The 19,081-nt window shown below is 35.8% G+C and overlaps 1 protein-coding gene across 5 annotated transcripts in view; it reads right to left on the bottom strand.

Moving 5' to 3' along the window:
* Positions 1 to 1,161: 1,161 nt before the first annotated feature.
* The window catches only part of LOC140764645 (uncharacterized), a 48,554-nt gene continuing 30,634 nt past the window's right edge, over positions 1,162 to 19,081 (bottom strand). Inside the window, exons 8-11 of one of the 5 annotated variants that reach the window (XM_073103317.1) lie at positions 14,628 to 14,725; positions 14,374 to 14,462; positions 1,920 to 2,019; positions 1,342 to 1,851 (exon numbers count right to left, since the gene is read on the bottom strand). In XM_073103317.1, coding sequence (XP_072959418.1) covers positions 1,792 to 1,851; positions 1,920 to 2,019; positions 14,374 to 14,462; positions 14,628 to 14,725 — 347 coding nt within the window. In that variant the 3' untranslated portion in view covers positions 1,342 to 1,791. Of the gene's footprint in view, positions 2,020 to 14,373; positions 14,463 to 14,627; positions 14,813 to 19,081 lie in introns of all 5 variants that reach the window. The other 4 variants (XM_073103316.1, XR_012105077.1, XM_073103319.1 and 1 more) reach the window with 4 other exon arrangements.

A 19,081-nucleotide genomic window follows, 5' to 3' on the forward strand; every position in this document is an offset into this window, starting at 1 on the left:
TATATACATGATAAAAAATATGCTCGACTATAATCATATCTAGATAAAGTCATATAATTATGCTGGAGGCCAAAACATGCATGTACATAATATATAATATAACCTAATTTGAGAAAGAGATCTAGGAGATAAGACTACTCACCACCACTGCAAATACCAAACAACCACTCCTTTACGCTGCTACGACAACGATCAAGCCTCGATAGCTAAGTCCACGAGGTTTTGAACCGAGGGGTTGGAATCTGAAATTATTTATAACAAATAATGTCAATCTTTCTATTAATTAAAATTAACCCGACTAGAAGATAATTTCTTATTGTAATCCTATACTCTTCATTTCTATATTTGTTTTGTTATTTATTAACCATAATTATATTATTTAATAGTGTAATTGAAACATAATTATCGGCCTATTATTTTCCTTGATAATTAAGAAAATAAGAATTAAATTACTGCAAATAATTACGTAAGAATATACGTACATAACCCTAATAATTACTATTACCTACCTAGGATTAAAATAGTAATTTATATTACGAATATTTTGCTAAACATGCTATAATAAGAATTATTTACTAACTATGATATAATTATATTTAATTTATATAAATTAAATACATTAAATTAACTAAACTAATTGAATAATTAATAACATAATCAAATATACTTAGAAATCAATAATATGCATATATATATATATTATACACAGTGTTGGGCTCAGCCCAGCACCTTGCTGCGGCCTAGCACCTTGCGTTGCAAGGGTGTTAGAAGCACTACTAGGAACAGTAGAATAAGATGATGATAAAGAAGAAGAACTACTAGGAACATATGAAGTAGAAAATGAAGAAGATGAAGAAAAAGATAAGTATGGGTCATTTCTCTCTTATAGTGTCCTATTAATATTTAATGATACACTGAATGACAAAAATAATAAAAGTAAAAGAAAAGTAAGAAAAAAGCCTTAGTACAAGAGAAACAAAAAATTACTCTGCCTCACCAAATCAAAAATCTAGATTTTCGATGCAAATACCCCTATAATAAATTACTGAAAAGGCAAAATTGAAAAAAAGAACAAGAAAAAAGCTTAAATGCAAGAGAAGTTGAAAAAGACCTTACCTCGCCAAATTAAAAATAAAAATTAAGTGAATTTGCAGTGCAAATAACCCAATTTTATATTTTTCCTCTTTTTGCTGTGCAATAGAAAAGAAAGGCTGCGCCTGAGAAATGATTTGGGTTGAGTCTAAAGAAGTCATCGGAAATGAGCCTTTGTAACTCCTGTTTCTCCAAGATTCTCTGCTCAGTACATTTCTCAGGCATTACACGCTAAAATTATTTACGCAAGTCAATGAGGTTGCAAGCTGTGACAACGATAATACGATTTCACTATTGAAATGCGACTGCCCTGCTCTTCAAAATTTTGGCAAGCGTAAAGCATCAGAAAAGAAATAGTGAGATTAGGATACATGTGACTAAAGTAATGGGTACAATTGCTCAAACATCTTATCAAACCTCAAAACAAGAATCTTGTCAAACATATACATAAGATAATATAAGGGCCTCTGGCAGCAATGGTGATCCTGTTTCCCCTCTTCCTCTGTTAGCTTTGAATTTCTCTTTGGCTCTTTCCTTGCAAGGCCTTCGACACTCTTGTATTCCTCTCCCCTCTTATTCAATAAATATAGATGAACTAAACCCACTTTCTCTTGGTCCAGGAAAAAAAAAGGATCTCTGATTGTGTAGATGATGATCTATAGTCTAAGAATATCGGACATATTGGAGCCACTTCTGGAACTAAGCAGAACTACCTCGCTGTGTTCGGAGTATTATAAGAGGTAGAGTTTGAATAGCCAACTGAAAAATAAGAGATAACAAAATATATCAGATTATAAAGGAGAAAAATACATAAGTAAGTACTTTACCCATGGCCTCGGAGTTCTACGATCAGATCCTGGATACAATTTGGACAATTCAGACTGGAAGCTGATTACTAAGGAAACCTGAAATTCGATCGAAAAAGGGCTGCATATATAGGTTTACAGTTTCAATAAGCATATTTTGTTAAGAAAAGGGTAAATTACAAACAGAAATGTGGTGTTCAAGTAAATATATGACTAAAGACCACAAGCCACATCTAGGAAGGTTATTTCAAGTGCCTATTAACTTGCCTGAGACGGTATCTACTGGAGCTGGAATAGGCTACAGTATGGAAAAATATATGGGCAATATGAGTACATTTACTTTAAAAACAGATACAACTTCAAGGCCACGTACCCACAGTTGTCTCCTCTTATGTCCATGGATGGCAACACAAACTCATCATGAGGAACTTCAGTATAAGAACTGAGCTAATTGTACTTCATTTTTATATGGACACAATGTGCATTAAGGATCTTAAATGCAGATGAGTTAAACGTAGTCATTTTTTAATATATGGTGGCATTAAGGAAGCAGAGTGGGAAGATGCTGAAAATTAAGAGTTTTCAAAATCTTCTGTTGATGCAAGTCTTTTCAAAGATTGATGCTTTAGTGCTGTTAGTTCTTTTACTTTCGCCACTTTTATAGGTGATCCATCATTCTAAATATTTTGAGGAAAAATTGATGAAATTTTCTAAATATATTCAACAAATTCCATTTATTAATTTGTTTTGGAATTATTTTGCATTCTTGTTTCAAAGGAAGTGGCCTCCAAAAACATTTTCCTAAATTACACTCAGATCCCATGAACTTATACGATCTAAATAAATTTGTAACATTAAGATCCCCTAAATTATCTAAATTTTTCAAAATGACCCTCCTATTAGCATGTCGTTTGTTCTTTTGTCCAAAATTGACATGTGAATGATATGACACAAAATTTTGTGTTCAATTATATTCAAATTGCCCTCATCTTCTCCCAAAATTTACAGTAAGACATTTATCTTCTCCTTCCCAATCTTTGTCAATTCTTTCCCTCTTCCCTTCTCCCAATATTTTCCTCTCCTAATTGTGACATCTATGATTCTATTATTGTCTTTCCTCTCAAACTCTTGCAGACTCCTAAACTCTTTTTACTTCTCTCTGCCTCCCATTTTCCACACTTCTTCTCTCCCAATTCCAACCCAATCCCAAGTTCTATTGTAGTATTGCTTCTAATTTCTCTTCTTTCTCCCATTCTCCCCCAATCTCTATCAATCTCTCTCCCTTCTCCTATAGCCCAATTGACGATAAGAATAAAGAGCCATTTTGTAAAATCTAAAATCAACTTTTCTGTCAATAATGTAACTCATATGCAGATTATGATAGGTCAGAGGGTCTGTCTGTGATACTTTTTCTATTTGGGAAGTATTAATGCAAATAAGTCAATCCAAACCAGATTGATGTCAATCCAGTCAATCCACCACATATAAGCCATTTGCAAAGGTCATTTTTGTGACATGGCAAAAATTTAAAATAAACAGATTATAAACATTATCAAAGAGGGCTCCAATGGCTGAAAAATTTAGATTGTTTATGAACCTGCAAAGAAATGGTTATATCCACCCATTCTAAACACGAATTGAAAAACTATAGTGGATAAAGGAACACATTGAATCTCATGTGCCATTGTAGAAAGAGTAAGAAACCTGATTGTATTGCATTTCCACCATTCTATAATTTCTAAATCCACTCCATAACTACTGAAATGACTGTAAGTTAGCTATAGCTTAGATATAGTAGGCGTGAAACATGATGTCAATGTAGAAGAAGAGTTCCTTTAGGGATGACTTATAAATACTGAAATGACTGTAAGTAGCTATAGCTTAGATATAGTAGGCGTGAAACATAATGATGTCAATGTAGAAGAAGAGTTTCTTTAGGGATGACGTTATAAACAATTGGTTGGTTTTGAGAAAAAATGTTTAATTTATGTGAATATTCCGTAGAAAGCCTATCAAAGTGAGCTAAGTATCTACAAGGCAACATCATTCTTAGCTTCATATATAGCATAAAAATGTGGTTGTACACTTGTACCCAATAGCCACCCAATCATATTGCAATCTAAATTCTCCTTCATTACACATTTTGTAAAAAATTAAAAGCTTAAATTCCCCAAAACTTCAAGCCAATTTAAATTCTCCTTGTCTCTCTTTTTCAGAACTACAACATATTAATTTCACATTAATCCAATGGCTAGATCCACTGATAGATCTCTTGAAAGTTCTTTGCAAATCTATCGAGGACTACACCTCAAGGGTGATCGTATTATGAGTATATTTCCGCTGTGTCAATCTACTTTTAAGATCTAATTATTGTTTGGGCTTTTATATTTCTCTGAATTTTATCTTAGAGATTCGCGGCCATTATGTTCTCAAAATCGGGGCGTGACACACTATGACGCCCCATTGACGTCCTAAAGTTATTAAAGAGTCCTAATGCAAAAAAAAAAAAAAAAAAAAAACACATGAAAATGTCAAGTTCTAAAAGAATTTGTCATTGGGCATTTGAACAGGTCTAGGGGCATTCGAATGCTTAAAGGGGTCATTAGCTCTCAAGATGGGGCATTCAAACACACTTCCAATGATGCAAAAACTATGTTAGCTCGAATTACATCATAGAGATATTGAGCTCAATGGGTTAAGCCTATTTATCTTATCTGCTTTTATAGTTTAGTTAGAATCTCTTAGTAAGTTAAAATTTTATTTAATTGTTTAAATCCAACTCTACACATTTTCAAAAAATAACTAGAAGATATTTCTCAGATGTTAGAATATTATGAAACCAACTAGTAATATCAGTGACCTCATGACTTACAACTTTTATATTCAATGTTTTCTAGATTCAGACTCTACCTGCAGATAAATGAAGACTCATGACTTATTAGTTTGTTTAAGACTCTTTTGATTTAATCTCTATAAAAGGGCCTTATGGCTTGTATTTTAGGATGAATGCACTAATGAAGGATTAGTTGGCTTTGTGCTTGTGCCATCGCTGATTGCTACTTCGATCTTGGTAGTAGGTTCCACTTTCAACCCAATTTCACTAACCTCTCATCTAAGAAGTTATGTCTGCTCTTTGAATTGATGAGGATATATACAGAATGATTCTTGACCAGTCCGTCCACTCGAAGTGTCTTTGGTGCAGCGTTTCCCGAGTACACGTCACTAGGAATTTCAACTTGCACTTCTTCTATGTACCCTTCCATTGTCTCATATGGTTTCTCCTTTTCTTCCTCAGCAGCAAGAACATCCTCCTCTGCCTCCTCATGTCCATCAATCAACGTTGCACTTCTTGTTGCTTTCTCACACTGGTGTCCTGGTGTGAAATGCTCATCACATCTAAAGCATAGATCTTTGTCTCATCTCTTGTCCACCTAGGCAAGTGTTAAAGAGTTTGCGCAGGAGGTCTAGCCCATCCTTTTACTACATCTCTCCCTCTAAAGAGGTGATCTCAGTCCAAAACCAACAGCAGCCATCTTCGATCTACCTAAAAAGTTATCCGTCGCCGGTTTGGCTAAACTAAGTACTCATCTCGATTGGGTCCAACACTCTTGCGTCTGTCTTTAGAGTCCTTTATGCTTCTTTTCCATGAGTATTGCATCTTTATAAATCTCCTCTATGGTTTGTGGTCGAAGTGCTTGTACATCTGCTTGTATTTCACTCTGCAGCCCCCGAAATGAAAATAATGAACGCTATTTCTATTGAACTATTTTTTATATGCAAGCACGATGGTTCGCTAAACCATTAGTGAGGAGCATTGAAATCCTCATAGCCCGTCGCCAAAAACCATTTAGTGAGGCCCACCCTAAAATATCCCACTAATGCAAGTTTTGGTGCGTGCTAGTGGTTTGATACCAATGTAGGGCTAAACCTTCTAGATGAAACTTTGCAAGCAACACTTTTGGTCTGACCTAGGGTGGTCGTGGCCCCATTATTTGGTGATTTCTCATCTTTTCAACATCAACTCGATGTGATTCAAGGTCCAGCTCCTCATGCTAATAATAATCTTCTTCAAAATTCTCGAAATTGACCTAGTTTTCTTGCTCGCCGTTGATCAGTTCTTGAAGGCCAACATTTGCTGCCCTAGCCATACCTAGGCATGGCAGCAAGAGGCCTAAATTATAGTTTGGAGGCATTTGAGAGCTTTGAGGAGCCAGTGGTGGGGCTCAAATCGTCAAAATTGGCATTGAAGGCCTCATTTGCAGTGTAGCAAGATTGGATATGTAATAACTCAAACCTAACAATAAAATAAAATAATAATAAAGATAAATAAATAACAAATAATAATGATGATGGTAATGAAATAGTAATAATACTAATACATGAAAAAAAAAGAAAAAAAAAGTGAAACTAGATAGTAGTTTATTTGATTATTCCAATATAATTTAAATTTCGAGGTCAAAATTTTTATAAGGGGGAAAAGAAAATGTAATAACCTAGACCTAACAATAAAATAAAATAAAAATAAAAATAAAACAGTAAATAACAAATAATAATACTAATAATAATGAAATAATAATAATAATATATAAAAAAGAAATTTTTTTGGCATTAGGTTGAGATCAGGGTTTTGCCGCTGTAACCACCGCAACACTCCCTACTGCCTCTCCCTCTACATCTCTCCCTCTTCCCTACCTCACCACCCTCAAACTCTCCCTCTCCCTTTTGGCTCTCTCTCTCTCTCTCTCTCTCCCAGCCTCTCGAGTTCGTCAGAACCAAGCTGCCAGCAAGAAAATGGTCGCTAGCTTGCCAACAGCGGCCGAGCCCCTTCCCCTCAGCTCGGCTCCTCCTCCATTCCTTTATTCTTCTTCTTCTTCTATTCTTCTTCCTTCCCTGCAGTAGACAGTGCTGGGTCGAGCCCAACACTATAACAAAAGGTTTCTGCCTTTTTTTATTTTCTGTTAATTATATAATTTATTTTCTAAAGTTTAGGTAAATTAGTTTATTTTAGATAGTTAATTATTTTGATAATTTACACTCACTAGTATAATTATTAGCTAAGTATTTTTAGTATAATAATTGATTAGTTATAATTATAAATATTGGCATATAAATGTATTTATAGTTCAGCCATTTTTTATTAGATTAATACATAAAGTTTTATTGATAATAATCTTATATTTATGTTATATGTTATATAATTTTTTTAGCATCTTATTATTGTCTATTATTTTAAATAAAATGAAATACTTACATATTATTTTTATGTAATAAGATAATGACTTTTTCACATATAATTAATTAAACAAGAGTAAGAATCACAAAATAATTATTAATGAGACTATGTTTATAATTATATTTTTACAAAATCAAATATGTGGCCGTTGTTTGTTGTATACAAAAAAGATTAATTATTATATACTACTCTATAATTAGCAAACTATGATTCTTATTACATAAATATAAATTATATTAATATCATATTAGATGTAAAATAGTATAAAAGGTAGCTTATTCAGAAATTGAGTTGTACCGATATATATTTTTGTATTCCATTATATTATATCGTGTTTTGTATAATAGAAAATGTTGTACAGGTTGGACGGTATTGTATTAGTTGTATTTGTTGTATCTTAATAATTTGTCGTAGCCTAAATGTGGGTCTTGCTAGATTATGTAGTAATCCAAGATGATTTCTGTGGATTTAGATATTCATATACTAACATGTTTATTCGGATGATAGCATGCTTTATTTTGAGACGAATGATGTGAGCATAGGTGTATTTAGTGTGTGATGGCTCTGTCCATCATGTCACGTGCACTGCGTGTGCTGTGTGGGCGTGTGGGTGTGCATGTGCCCGTGCCGTGTAGGGTCATTACAAGAAAGTTCAAGTGGAAGTAAGTGTAGAGCCTCCACATTTCTTTGTGATATGATTAGCAACTGTCGCATCATTGTTTCCATCGCCGTGGGAGGGCACCAGTATGGCTTGGGGTTATCAGACTATCCTCCAATCTTCCACTGATTGGATCTAGATTCATGGCAGCCGTATCACCATCAATGCGCGTCATTTTTTCCATATGCTTTTGAGATCTTGTGTTCACCATAAATGAAGCTGCAAGTTGGTTTAAGGTTCGACTAGCTCAAATACTACTAATGCAAACATCTTCCTAGTCCCACGACTGCTGCGAGTCCAAATCTTCAGACGGAATTGAATTCTGACTCTCGTTGAGAAAGTGGTGGGGACACCACTTTTCATCACGTTTATTCTCGTAAGCACAAAAGGGCTGCACCCGTGGCCCCCTTTGGCTTCACGAGGGTTGTGACTAGTCACCTTCTAGGACTATTTTTCTGTCTTTTATCTTTTAGTCACCTTCTAGGGCTATTTTTGTCTTTTATCTTTTATTTTATTTGGCCTATATAAAGGCTTGTAATCATTTTCTATGGGTTAATGAATATTTTGAGAGCTTTTGCCTATTGAGTGTTTGTTGGTGGATTCCAACGTCGGTGGATTCCGACACCCCGATTGGTGGATTCCTCGGGTTTGATTATTTCTCTCTACTTTTTCTCTACTTTTTCTTCTCAACTCTACAATCAAGACGTTGTTCTGCATCAGCTTTGGTATCAGAGCGGATCGTTTCCTAGTTTATGGATGCTCTACCGCCTGGATTCTACGCAGTGCCTCATCTTTTCTTCGTCAGATCAATCACTCCACGAACACCAGACCGCTACGAGATCCGTTGCCCGATAACATTAGGATTCGGATTCGAGTTACGCGAGAAGATAACCCTCAAGGAGGAAAACAATAAACCATTACCATCACAAAGAGATAATCACAAGTAAGCTTTATTCAATAAATTTTCTTTCCCCGTTTTAGATTAAAAAAAAAAAGAGCTCTCTCAAAAAAAAAAAAAAAAAGAAAGAAAGAGCTCTCTAAAAAAAAAAAACAGAGGAAAAAAAATTCCGAAATTCAGTTTATTTGTTTCATCTTTATCTTTAATTTTGAATTTCAAAAATTTCGAAATTAATTTTAGAAGATATTTTTTTTCCTTTTCTTATTTACCTTTCCTTAATTTTAGGAAATTAGTTTCTATAATTTTGGGATTAATTTCCATAATTTTGGGGATTAGTTTCCAAAATTTTAGGAATTAGTTTTCATAATTTTAGGGATTAGTTTCCATAATTTTAGGGATTAGTTTCCATAATTTTTGAAACTTAGTTCCCTAATTTTAGGATAAATACCTATCTTATCTACTTCCCTAACTTAATCCCAACCAATCCAAAACCTAAACCCATTAACCCACTAGCCTAAACCTCTCGTCATTCCAAAACCAAAAGACCACTAACCAACTAAGCCCACCAGCCTAACCTAGCCCATCTTTTAGCCTTAGTGAATCGGTAGAAACCTACCCAAAAATCAACCTATTTACCTACAACGCAATCCAAACCCATGGTCATCTTCCTCCTCTTTAGCCCCAACCGTCACTCACATCCACCATCCCATCTTCCTCTGTTTGCCGACGCTGCCACCAACCTCCACGGACGACGCAACCGCCGATTTACACGGCCCTTGCTCTGCCGTGCCACCATCTTCACCACCACCGCTGCCCCTGCAGCCCTTGCCACGGCCGCTGCTGCAATTTCCAGCAGCAGCCACCCATCCGCAACCATCTTTGCTGCTACGATCACTACTACCACTTCCACCGCCCATCCGCAACCATCTTTGCTACTACGACCACTGCTGCCACTTCCACCGCCCCTGCCGTAGCCCATCTTCACCGCCGCCGCCGCTCTACTACTGCCGTCGCGGCAACCCCTGCGCAGTCCTGCCACTGCTTCGTCGCAGTTGTTGCTGCCATTCTTGCAACTCCTCGTCACCACAGCCACTGCCGTTGTCCCTACAACCGCAGCCGTCGCCACCGTCGCTGTTGTCAAATTCCGGCCACCGTTATCACGATCACCATCTACAGTGGACGTGCGACATTCGATAACATCCATCATTTCTTTAATGTTATTTGTTAGTCTTAAAATAGCAACTGTCTTTCTGTTGGTGTGGATCATAACCATATTGAGCCTGTTATTGCCTGCTATTGCCTACCTATTTACATTTGCTTAATTCATTTGTTTTATTTCAACAAGCGCTTGAGCCTGATATTGCCTACCTACTTTTTGTTTGTTACAAAAAAAAAACAATTAATATTAACGGTAGAACTAGCTAGGTTAGAGGAAAAGTCTTGACATCTGCAGTCCCCGTCTCGATCTCGGGAGCTTGTACTACTGGTTTGCAATTTTTCTACTGAGTCTGACTGGCTTTTACTGAAAACTTCATAAGTGGCTGTAGGTTATTCTGGTTATTACTCCATTATTGTTCGCTGTGATCTTGCATATCATCATTCATTCATTGCATTTATTTCTTTAGTGGTAGAGACACTTTATATGAACCTTCGTAGTGGTAGGAGAGTCTCTCACCTTTCATCCCAGTCTGTTATGGAACCCAGTACCATGGAAGATTTTCGTCGATTTTTACAAGAGTCCATTGAAACCATTACAACTAGATTGGACGACTTCAATGCTCGTCTTGAGGCTATTGAGATGGGTCATGACCAACATGAGACCAGGAGTGACGTCGATGAGTCCAACACGGGTGCCACGCGTGCCACTCCTAATTTCGAGACCCATCGACAGGCCCCATACTACCCTCACCATGAGAGAGGTCCTGAGAGAACCACATAGGCAAAATTATCGTGAAGATACATTTGATGTTCATAATAATAGGGGGTTTAGAGGCAATGTCGCCTTTAGAGAATCTGAAAACCATGACAATCAAATTATAAAAAATATTAAGGTGGATGCCCCAACTTTTGACGGTCGCTTAGATCCTACTGTATTTACTGACTGGCTCCGTGAGATGGACCATTTCTTTGAGTGGTATGATCTACCAGAAAACCGACGTGTTAGATTTGCCCAAATGAAACTAGTCGGCCGAGCCAAACTGTTTTGGCGAAGTATAGAACAATTATTAGTGCGACGAAACCAACCTCCCATAATTCATTGGCATGAAATGAAAGAAAAATTAAAAAAAAATATTTGCCACATTCTTATCTTGGTGACCTTTTAGATCAATGGAATAATTTTAAACAAGGAAATAGGCCTATGAGCGATTATGTCTCCTAATTTGAGGAATATATGCTGAGATGTAATGTTGTGGAGGATGAGAGGATGACACTGAGTCGTTTTAGGCGTGGCCTTAACGATGACATTCGAAGAGAGTTAGTTTTTCGGGAGATTACCTCCTTGGACCAAGCTTACACTCTTGCGTTGAACTACGAGATGATTAATAGGCAACAATTGCCTAGGCGACCAATTGGATGCACCCCTCCTAGTTATGCATCTACTGGCGTAAAAGCTCCACCACCATCGGTACCTACCAGAACTACCCAAACTACCGCACCTGCCCAACCTGACAAAGGGAAGGGGCCCCTCCATGAAACTGCACCTGTTAATGACCCCCGTCGATGTTACAAATGCAGACAAGTTGGTCATGTAGTCTCAAACTGTCCTCGAAAGGCCTTTTATCTTGGGGAACAGGATGACATTATCGGAGAAACTGAGCTCGATGAACAAGTTTATGAACCTGACCCTGATGATGTCCAAGATAGTGACGAAGATCGTGGTTATAGAGACCATACTGTTGGTGTCGTTCGTTGCGCTTTGACACAACCCCGAGAGATCGATGATTGGCGAAGGAATGCAATATTCCACACTTACATTAAATGTGGGACTAAAGATTGCAAAGTCATCATCGATAGTGGGAGTTGTATTAACGCCATCTCTTCTAATGTTATATCTCGCCTGGCGTTAAAGTCTACACCTCATCCAAATCCTTATAAGGTATCTTGGGTAAATGATTCTTCCATTGCTATAAATGAGAGATGCCTCGTTCCTATCACTTTCCTTTCTTATAAGGAAGATGTGTGGTGTGACATTATGCCGATGGATGTAGGGCATATCATTTTAGGCCGTTCTTGGTGCTCTTTCAATTTTGAAGGCAAAAAGATTAAGATAAATCCTATGCGCCCTAAAATAATTAATAAAGATAACAAGAAAAATACTCCAAGTAAAAAAGGTTTGCACATAATAAATTCTAAAGAATTTGAAAAAGAAGCAAACCAAGGCTCTATTGTGTTTGCCTTAGTGGCTCGTGAAGTTGGGAGCACTACCCTCACTCCATCATCTGACGAATCTGCTCCTATACTAAATGAGTTTCAAGATGTGTCTATTAAGGACTACTAGACAAACCACAAGTTTGTCATCACTACTTACATCCACCGATGTAGTCGTCGGTACTATTTTATTATTTGGAAAGTTATTGATCCCTTTTTGTTTAATTTGGAAAGTCATTTTTTTCATACCATACAATATTTCTTTGATTGAATAATCCTTAAGATAAATCTTGTACTATTTTGTGCTTTCAGTGTTGTTAGTGCTACGTCAATATTTCTATATCTATCTAACTTCCTATGTTTTCAAATTGCAGGTCGTAACTACGTTGGGCACAAGGAAAGATGAGCTGATATTTGGCGAAGTTCAGTATTACATGAATAACAAGATTATAGGTTTTTGATATCAAAGCAAATTTCGAACCTAATGTGTGTCATCTGGTTAGTTTGTTTATTAACTCCTTTTTTTTCCCTGTCTATGTCTTTCTCTTCTGTTTTTTAGCTAGAAAAATTGCTATCTTTTGTAATTGGATTACCTTCAACATGTAACAATTGAAAATACTGGATACCAAATTTTTTGCAAGGAACATCTAGTTAATATTGTAATATATATTCTTTTGTGCTATAAAACTTGAGAAGGATTTGAACGCTAATGTTCATATTTGTTGCAATTCTTCATAGCTTTTGACTACAGTAACTGTTAATGAATGTGGTACTCCTTGATTGGAGACAATTTTCAGCTTTGTATTGCCAGATCAAACGTTTGGGAAGATAATATCACTTCATCATATATGTTGTACTCTAGGCATATATATTTGTATGTCCCTTCTTCTTTTCTTGTTTTTGATTATTTATTTATCTGTGCAAGAAAATTTGGCTTAGTATTTATCTTGTCTTTATCCTTTGTTGTATGTTGAATTGCAATACGTACATGATTTTGTAGGAGTTAACATTAGTGTTGGGTTATGATATGTGAACAATCGGAGGCTTGAAGCGATGTTGTTGTTTACTTTTCTTCAAACTATTTGAAGTTTGTAGTAGAATAGAACTTAAAAATATGTTGTATTTGTGATGGGGCTATTGTTAGACTGAAAATTGGATTTATTACTAATAATTAAAGTTAATTACTTAGGTGGTGGTTAGTGGCCTTGAGATTGGCATAATATCTACTTAATTAATATTTTTTTGAGTCATTTTTTTATTAAATTTTTGTGCATAAAGTATTATTTTTGTGTCGAATTAAATTTTTAGTTGAATTGAGCTATTCTTATGTTGTATAAATTTTTTAATTGTGGTAACTGTCGTGTTATTGTTTTAACGTATTACATACATGACCCATTTATTAAATGAGTTATGGTTCGTATCATGCTACCTGTTTCATAATCGAGTTGTGTTTGTATCCGATAAATTTGACCCGTTTAATAATTAGGTTGTGTTCAGGTTAGCTAAAGCTGACCCAACCCGAACCTGACCTAATTGTTGTTACAGTTCGTCTCGAAAGGTCTAACCATTCCTATACTTGCGTGGGGATGGCTCTCAAAAGCTTGAGAGGATGGCCATGTGTGGGTGTGGAAGGTGGTGGAAGAGCTCGGTGAAGGTGGTGGTGGCAGTCTGATCGGGTTGAGCAAGGGTTGGTGGTATTCACGTAAACAACTACTCTTAATACAAGAATATAGTTTGATTCATTCTTTCCCTCCAAATGAGATGCACGCCACATGATATAGCAGCTACCTTTAGCGGGTTGGTAACCCGACCCATTCAACCCAACCAACCGTCCAATAAACTTAGCCTTTATTATAATTAGGAATGTAAATTAAAGATAACTATGCCTAATGCCTAAAGAGACTGAACTGTTCTGGCGGGTGCACCCAACTGAACCAGATACCAGTTTGGGTCCGGTCCGTTACAATTGCCACCCCTGGTCACCAATGTAACCTCATGGCAGGGAAAGATCATCTCCATGAAGACTTCCAATATGTAACCATATATACCACGGAAATGCTGTTATTATAACTGTATGGACATAAATTGTTTTCAGAACAGAATGAATGATAAGCCTGCAATTTAAAACTCACATCAACTGAAATTATATTTAAGAACTTAGTCTGAAGCTTTCATCACTTAAATTCAAGTCATAAGTGGCTACCAAGTAAACTTAAAGCAAAAAAAATTGCATATGACAAGGAGAGAATTATCTTCTGAGAATGGTGCACACTAGTTGAAATGTACAATGCAGTACCCAATCTAGTTAAAAGCTTACCCAGCTAAAAGAGTTGGACACACCAACAAACGTGGAAGTATGACATAAATTGGCAAAGCCATGAACCTTTGTACATCTCCATCTGCTATCTGATATATCGAGATAATGGTTAGTATAGAGAACCTAAAGTCAAAAACACCTCCAATAATGATTCAAATTTCTTCTATCCAGAAAATGAAAAAAAAAATGATGCATGTCCAACAATGATGCATATTTCTTCTGTCCAAAAAAAGAAAAGGATGCATGTTTCTTGCCTGGGTGGTTTGTATCACTGAGGTGTCAGTAATAATCCGTTCTCCAGAAAGAACAGATTCTGAACGAAGTAACTGGATGTCGATGGATCGTATAGGAACTGCAGAAGCTTCAACAGTCAATTCACCACTAACAGGATCAGCCAAAGAACAGACTGTTGAAATTTTTCCTACAATGCGAAAATGACCTGTTGAACAAAATAACAACTTGAATAGGTGATGAAAGAGAGAGAACAGAAGATTCATAAGCTCAAATCTGATTTATCATTTCATCTCCTTAACAATGTATTAGTGAGGGAAAGAGAGAACTGAAAAGGAGCATCCCAATGCACGAGGCTCCTGCCTACATAGGCCCAGGAAGGGAAGTACCCTCCAAACCTCCATTTCTGAAGACGTCGTTTCTAATACTTGAATCCTGACCTCTAGGATGCAAGGGAAAGCCTTACCTTCCTCATAGACAGAATTAGTCATTTACATGTCTCACAGAGTTAGCAAAATGATAACTAAATAAGAAATGCACAAACAACCATGAGTATCTCATTGAAATCTAATTTTACATCCTTCGATATATTCATTTCTTCTTTCTTCATGGTTGATTCTGAGAAATAGTGGCAAAAATAAGAATTACATTCTGCGATATTACATGGAACACTTATAGGCATGGAAGCCAATTTTGGCCGATCTCGAGTCAGATTGGCCAAAACAAATTGGTATTGGGCCTGGGATCGAGCAATACCTGATCTCTTTTCTCTCTCCTCTCTCTCGCTTTTTTTTTCAGATGTGAATCGGACTTGCTCAAGAACACATCATAGGGACATTGGGTTCAATGGATTGAGTTTAGTTATCTTAATAATTTTGCTGATGTGATTTAGTCAGAGTCTTAGTAAGTTAAAATTTATTTAATTAGTTAAGTTCAATTTAGTTATGAGACTAAGCCTCGAACTCGATTAGTTAATCTCATTTTTTAGTCTTGATATTTTAGAGAGTAAATTTGATTAGATATGCAGAGGATAAAAAAATGTTTGATTATTGAACGAGTTTAGTGTTTCCTAAACTCAAAGTAAACAAGGCCTTAAATTCTATATAGTTTTAGAAAAATATTCAAAAGATATCCATCAGATGTCCGAATATTATGAAACTATCTGAATAAAATCGATGACATCATGATCTACAACTTTTATATTTAAAGTTTTTCAGATTCAAACTCTATCAACAACAGAAGAAAGAAATATTTCGAGAAAGATAAGAAAAACTGGTTTAGCTAAGTTTATTAGTTTATTTAGGATTTTTTTGTTTTAATCTCTATAGATAGAACCTTATGGCTTGTCTTTTAGGCAGAAATTAATGAAGGATCAATTGGCTAAGGCTTGTCGCCCCCTATCTCCTCTTTTCTTGTCTTAGTAGCGGATCACAACTCTCTCCACCTCCAACCAAGCCACTTTCTTCTGTTAGCAAGGTTCTTGACCATCTTTTAACCCTCTTCTTCCCTCATTATCTCCTCTTCAATCTCTATTTCCTAATCTCTCTTTTAACCCTCTTCTTCCCTCATTATCTCCTCTTCAATCTCTATTTCCTAATCTCTCTTTTAACCCTCTTCTTCCCTCATTATCTCCTCTTCAATCTCTATTTCCTAATCTCCATCCAAGAGCATACCAATTTCTGCACTAATCCAGCTACTAAGGGCAATAAGCGTGCAAACCGATCTAAATAGATCCAGTTCGGATCTTTATCCAGCAGGTCTATCTCTTCGACCTTTGTCCACTAATTTGCCGACATCTTCAAATCTAGGCATCCAAATCTCAAGATATTGGATTCGTTGTAAATTTCTCTTCCAAAGCTACAACAGCATCCGATGGGTGGAACTTCTGAAATATTTCACAAAAGTTTCGTGTTTAAATTTATCTAGAATTATTACAAATCAAATTAAGCCGAGTCGTAACAAATTAGTATTAGAGCTCGAGTATCCCTAGGTCGATTCATATTTAATTTGGCATCAAAGCTAGAGTACCATCCACGTGGATTCATATCAATTGGTACTAGAGCTTGAGTACCCCTAGGTTGGTTCATATCAATTGGTATCAGAGCAAGTTTGTCCTTAGCTATGAACGATTAGCTGTGAACGATGGCCAACAAGCAATCATCTACATCATAACAACAACCAGATTTTGGAATGGATAGAGACGTCCCGATAGAGAATTGAGGCATCCCAATAGAGAACTAAGGCGCTCATGGAACTCCTCAATTGTTCCGCTACACAAACCATAGACAACCGGAACCACAAGTTCCCCCACCAACGACACCTCCACCCACCACTATTCCACCCATCCAAATATAGTCACCTGTTATTATGCTAATAGAGAAGGCAACCGAGGATAATCCCGAGGGCAATATGGAGAACCAAATAGAGGAAGAGCATAGCCAAAACAAAGAGGATGCACAATTGATGTAGCAACTACAAAAGGTTTGAAAATCACCATCCAACACCTTGAGAACGGAATCATGGTGAATTAATGTGAACCGGGTTAGTCGGATCACATCATGGAGACATTGGACTCGATCGATCAAGTCTAGTTATCTTAATTATTCTGCTTATATGATTTAGTCAGAGTTTTAGTATTTATATTGAAATTTATTTAATTAGCTTAATCTGTGCAATTTTGGAAAAATATTTTAAAGATATTCATTGGATGTCTAATATTATGAAACTACTTGGATAAAGATCTATGTCATCATGATTTATAACTTTTATATTCAAAATTTCTTCAGATTCAAATTCTATCGATAGCAAAATGAAGAAATATTCCGAGAAAGATAAAAGAAACTGGTTTAGCTAAGTTTATTTGTTTGTTTAGGACTCTTTTGTTTTACTCTCTATAAATAGGGTATTATGGCTTGTATGTTTGGTAAGCACTAATAAAGGATTAATTGGCTGAGGCTTGTGACCCTCGATCTCTTCTTTTCTTCTCTTGGCCGCTAGTCATAAATCTCCCTACCTCCAATAGAGCTACCTTCTTTTGTTGGCAAGATTCTTGACCAGCTTCTAACACCCTTCTTCCCTCCTTATCTCATCTTCAATTTCTATTCCCTAATCTCCATTCAAGAGCACATCAATTTCTACGCTATCCCACCATTAAGGGCAGCAAGCATGCAAACCAATCCAAGTAGATCCAGTTCGGAAATAAAGAGTTTCAGAGAGGGAGCAAAAGAGAGAGAAAGAGAACAGGAAAAAGAATCAAAAAGAAAAAATTTGCCTTACTGCAGCAAGAGAGAATTTCATTTTTTAAATTTTAAATTATTTTATCTTTCATTTTGATCTTTGTTTACTTGCTTAGGTTCAATTATACCGAAATTAAAATGGCACTAAAAGAGAAGTTATACAATATCGATCAAGTGACAACATTATAGCACTCTCGAGTAATATAAAAGATATGTTTAATGAAACTAGTGTGAAAAGAAAATGAGTGGCAATATCAGCCATTTAAATGAACACTTGGTTAGAAAGCAATGAAACGTAGCAACTTGCACTCAATGATCATAAAAGTTAGAAAATAGATATTGGCTCATCTAATAGGTAAAAAGAAGGATAAATAATATGTATAACAAAAAAAAAGTCAATGGTTCCTGAATAATTGATGCATAACCTTATAGACATTAATGATATCAAAAACCAAAGTGAAGAGGATGATGAGAGATAAATGAGAAAGGCAATGAAAAAGAAATATGTAAAAAAGATGAGAAAAAAAATAGTGATAGTTTTCAGAGATTTTAATTAGAGATTTTAATTAATTCATATATAAGGAGAAACAGTTCTACCCAGAACTCTTAATATTATATCAGAGTTTGAAAATATTGGACCAATAGATATCTTAAAAAAAAAAAAGGACATATATAGACCACTATTAAGACAGCTATCAAAAGGACCATAGTAATTATTATGATTTATTTGGAATATTATCTTAGTTTTTTTTGTTTAATTTTATTTACTTTCCACATCTATATCATATAATTTGCATCCATATGGCTTTAGGTTCTTATCTCTGCATAACGTAGGTTTGTAGCATATTTAATTGTATGTGCATTTGATTCATACACATTAGGTTCAACTCAACTCCTAAGTTGCCTTACATCATAAATCATCTCAATTATTAAACTTAAAATTAGAAGTATCCGTGCTACATTGAACACAAAAAAATTATTAAAATGTTCAACACTTAAAATTTATTAGACTTCCATATGCTGTCACACTACTGTGATACTTCACTCTAGTTCTCTAATACGACTTGGTCAGATTGAATCCATTTGCGGCACATTGTGATGCAGATATCACTAATAGGACTTAATAGCATGTAAACCAACGCAGGAGGCACCGATAGTTGATGATTCCTCCCATAGGAATTTGATTATAATTTTTATTTATTTAGGGTGTCTTTTGTTTATTTTCTATGTAGAGTGCCTTT

This window comes from Typha angustifolia, chromosome 8, assembly GCF_048772165.1.
Source record: "Typha angustifolia cultivar Huaian chromosome 8, ASM4877216v1, whole genome shotgun sequence".
Lineage (NCBI taxonomy): Eukaryota > Viridiplantae > Streptophyta > Magnoliopsida > Poales > Typhaceae > Typha > Typha angustifolia.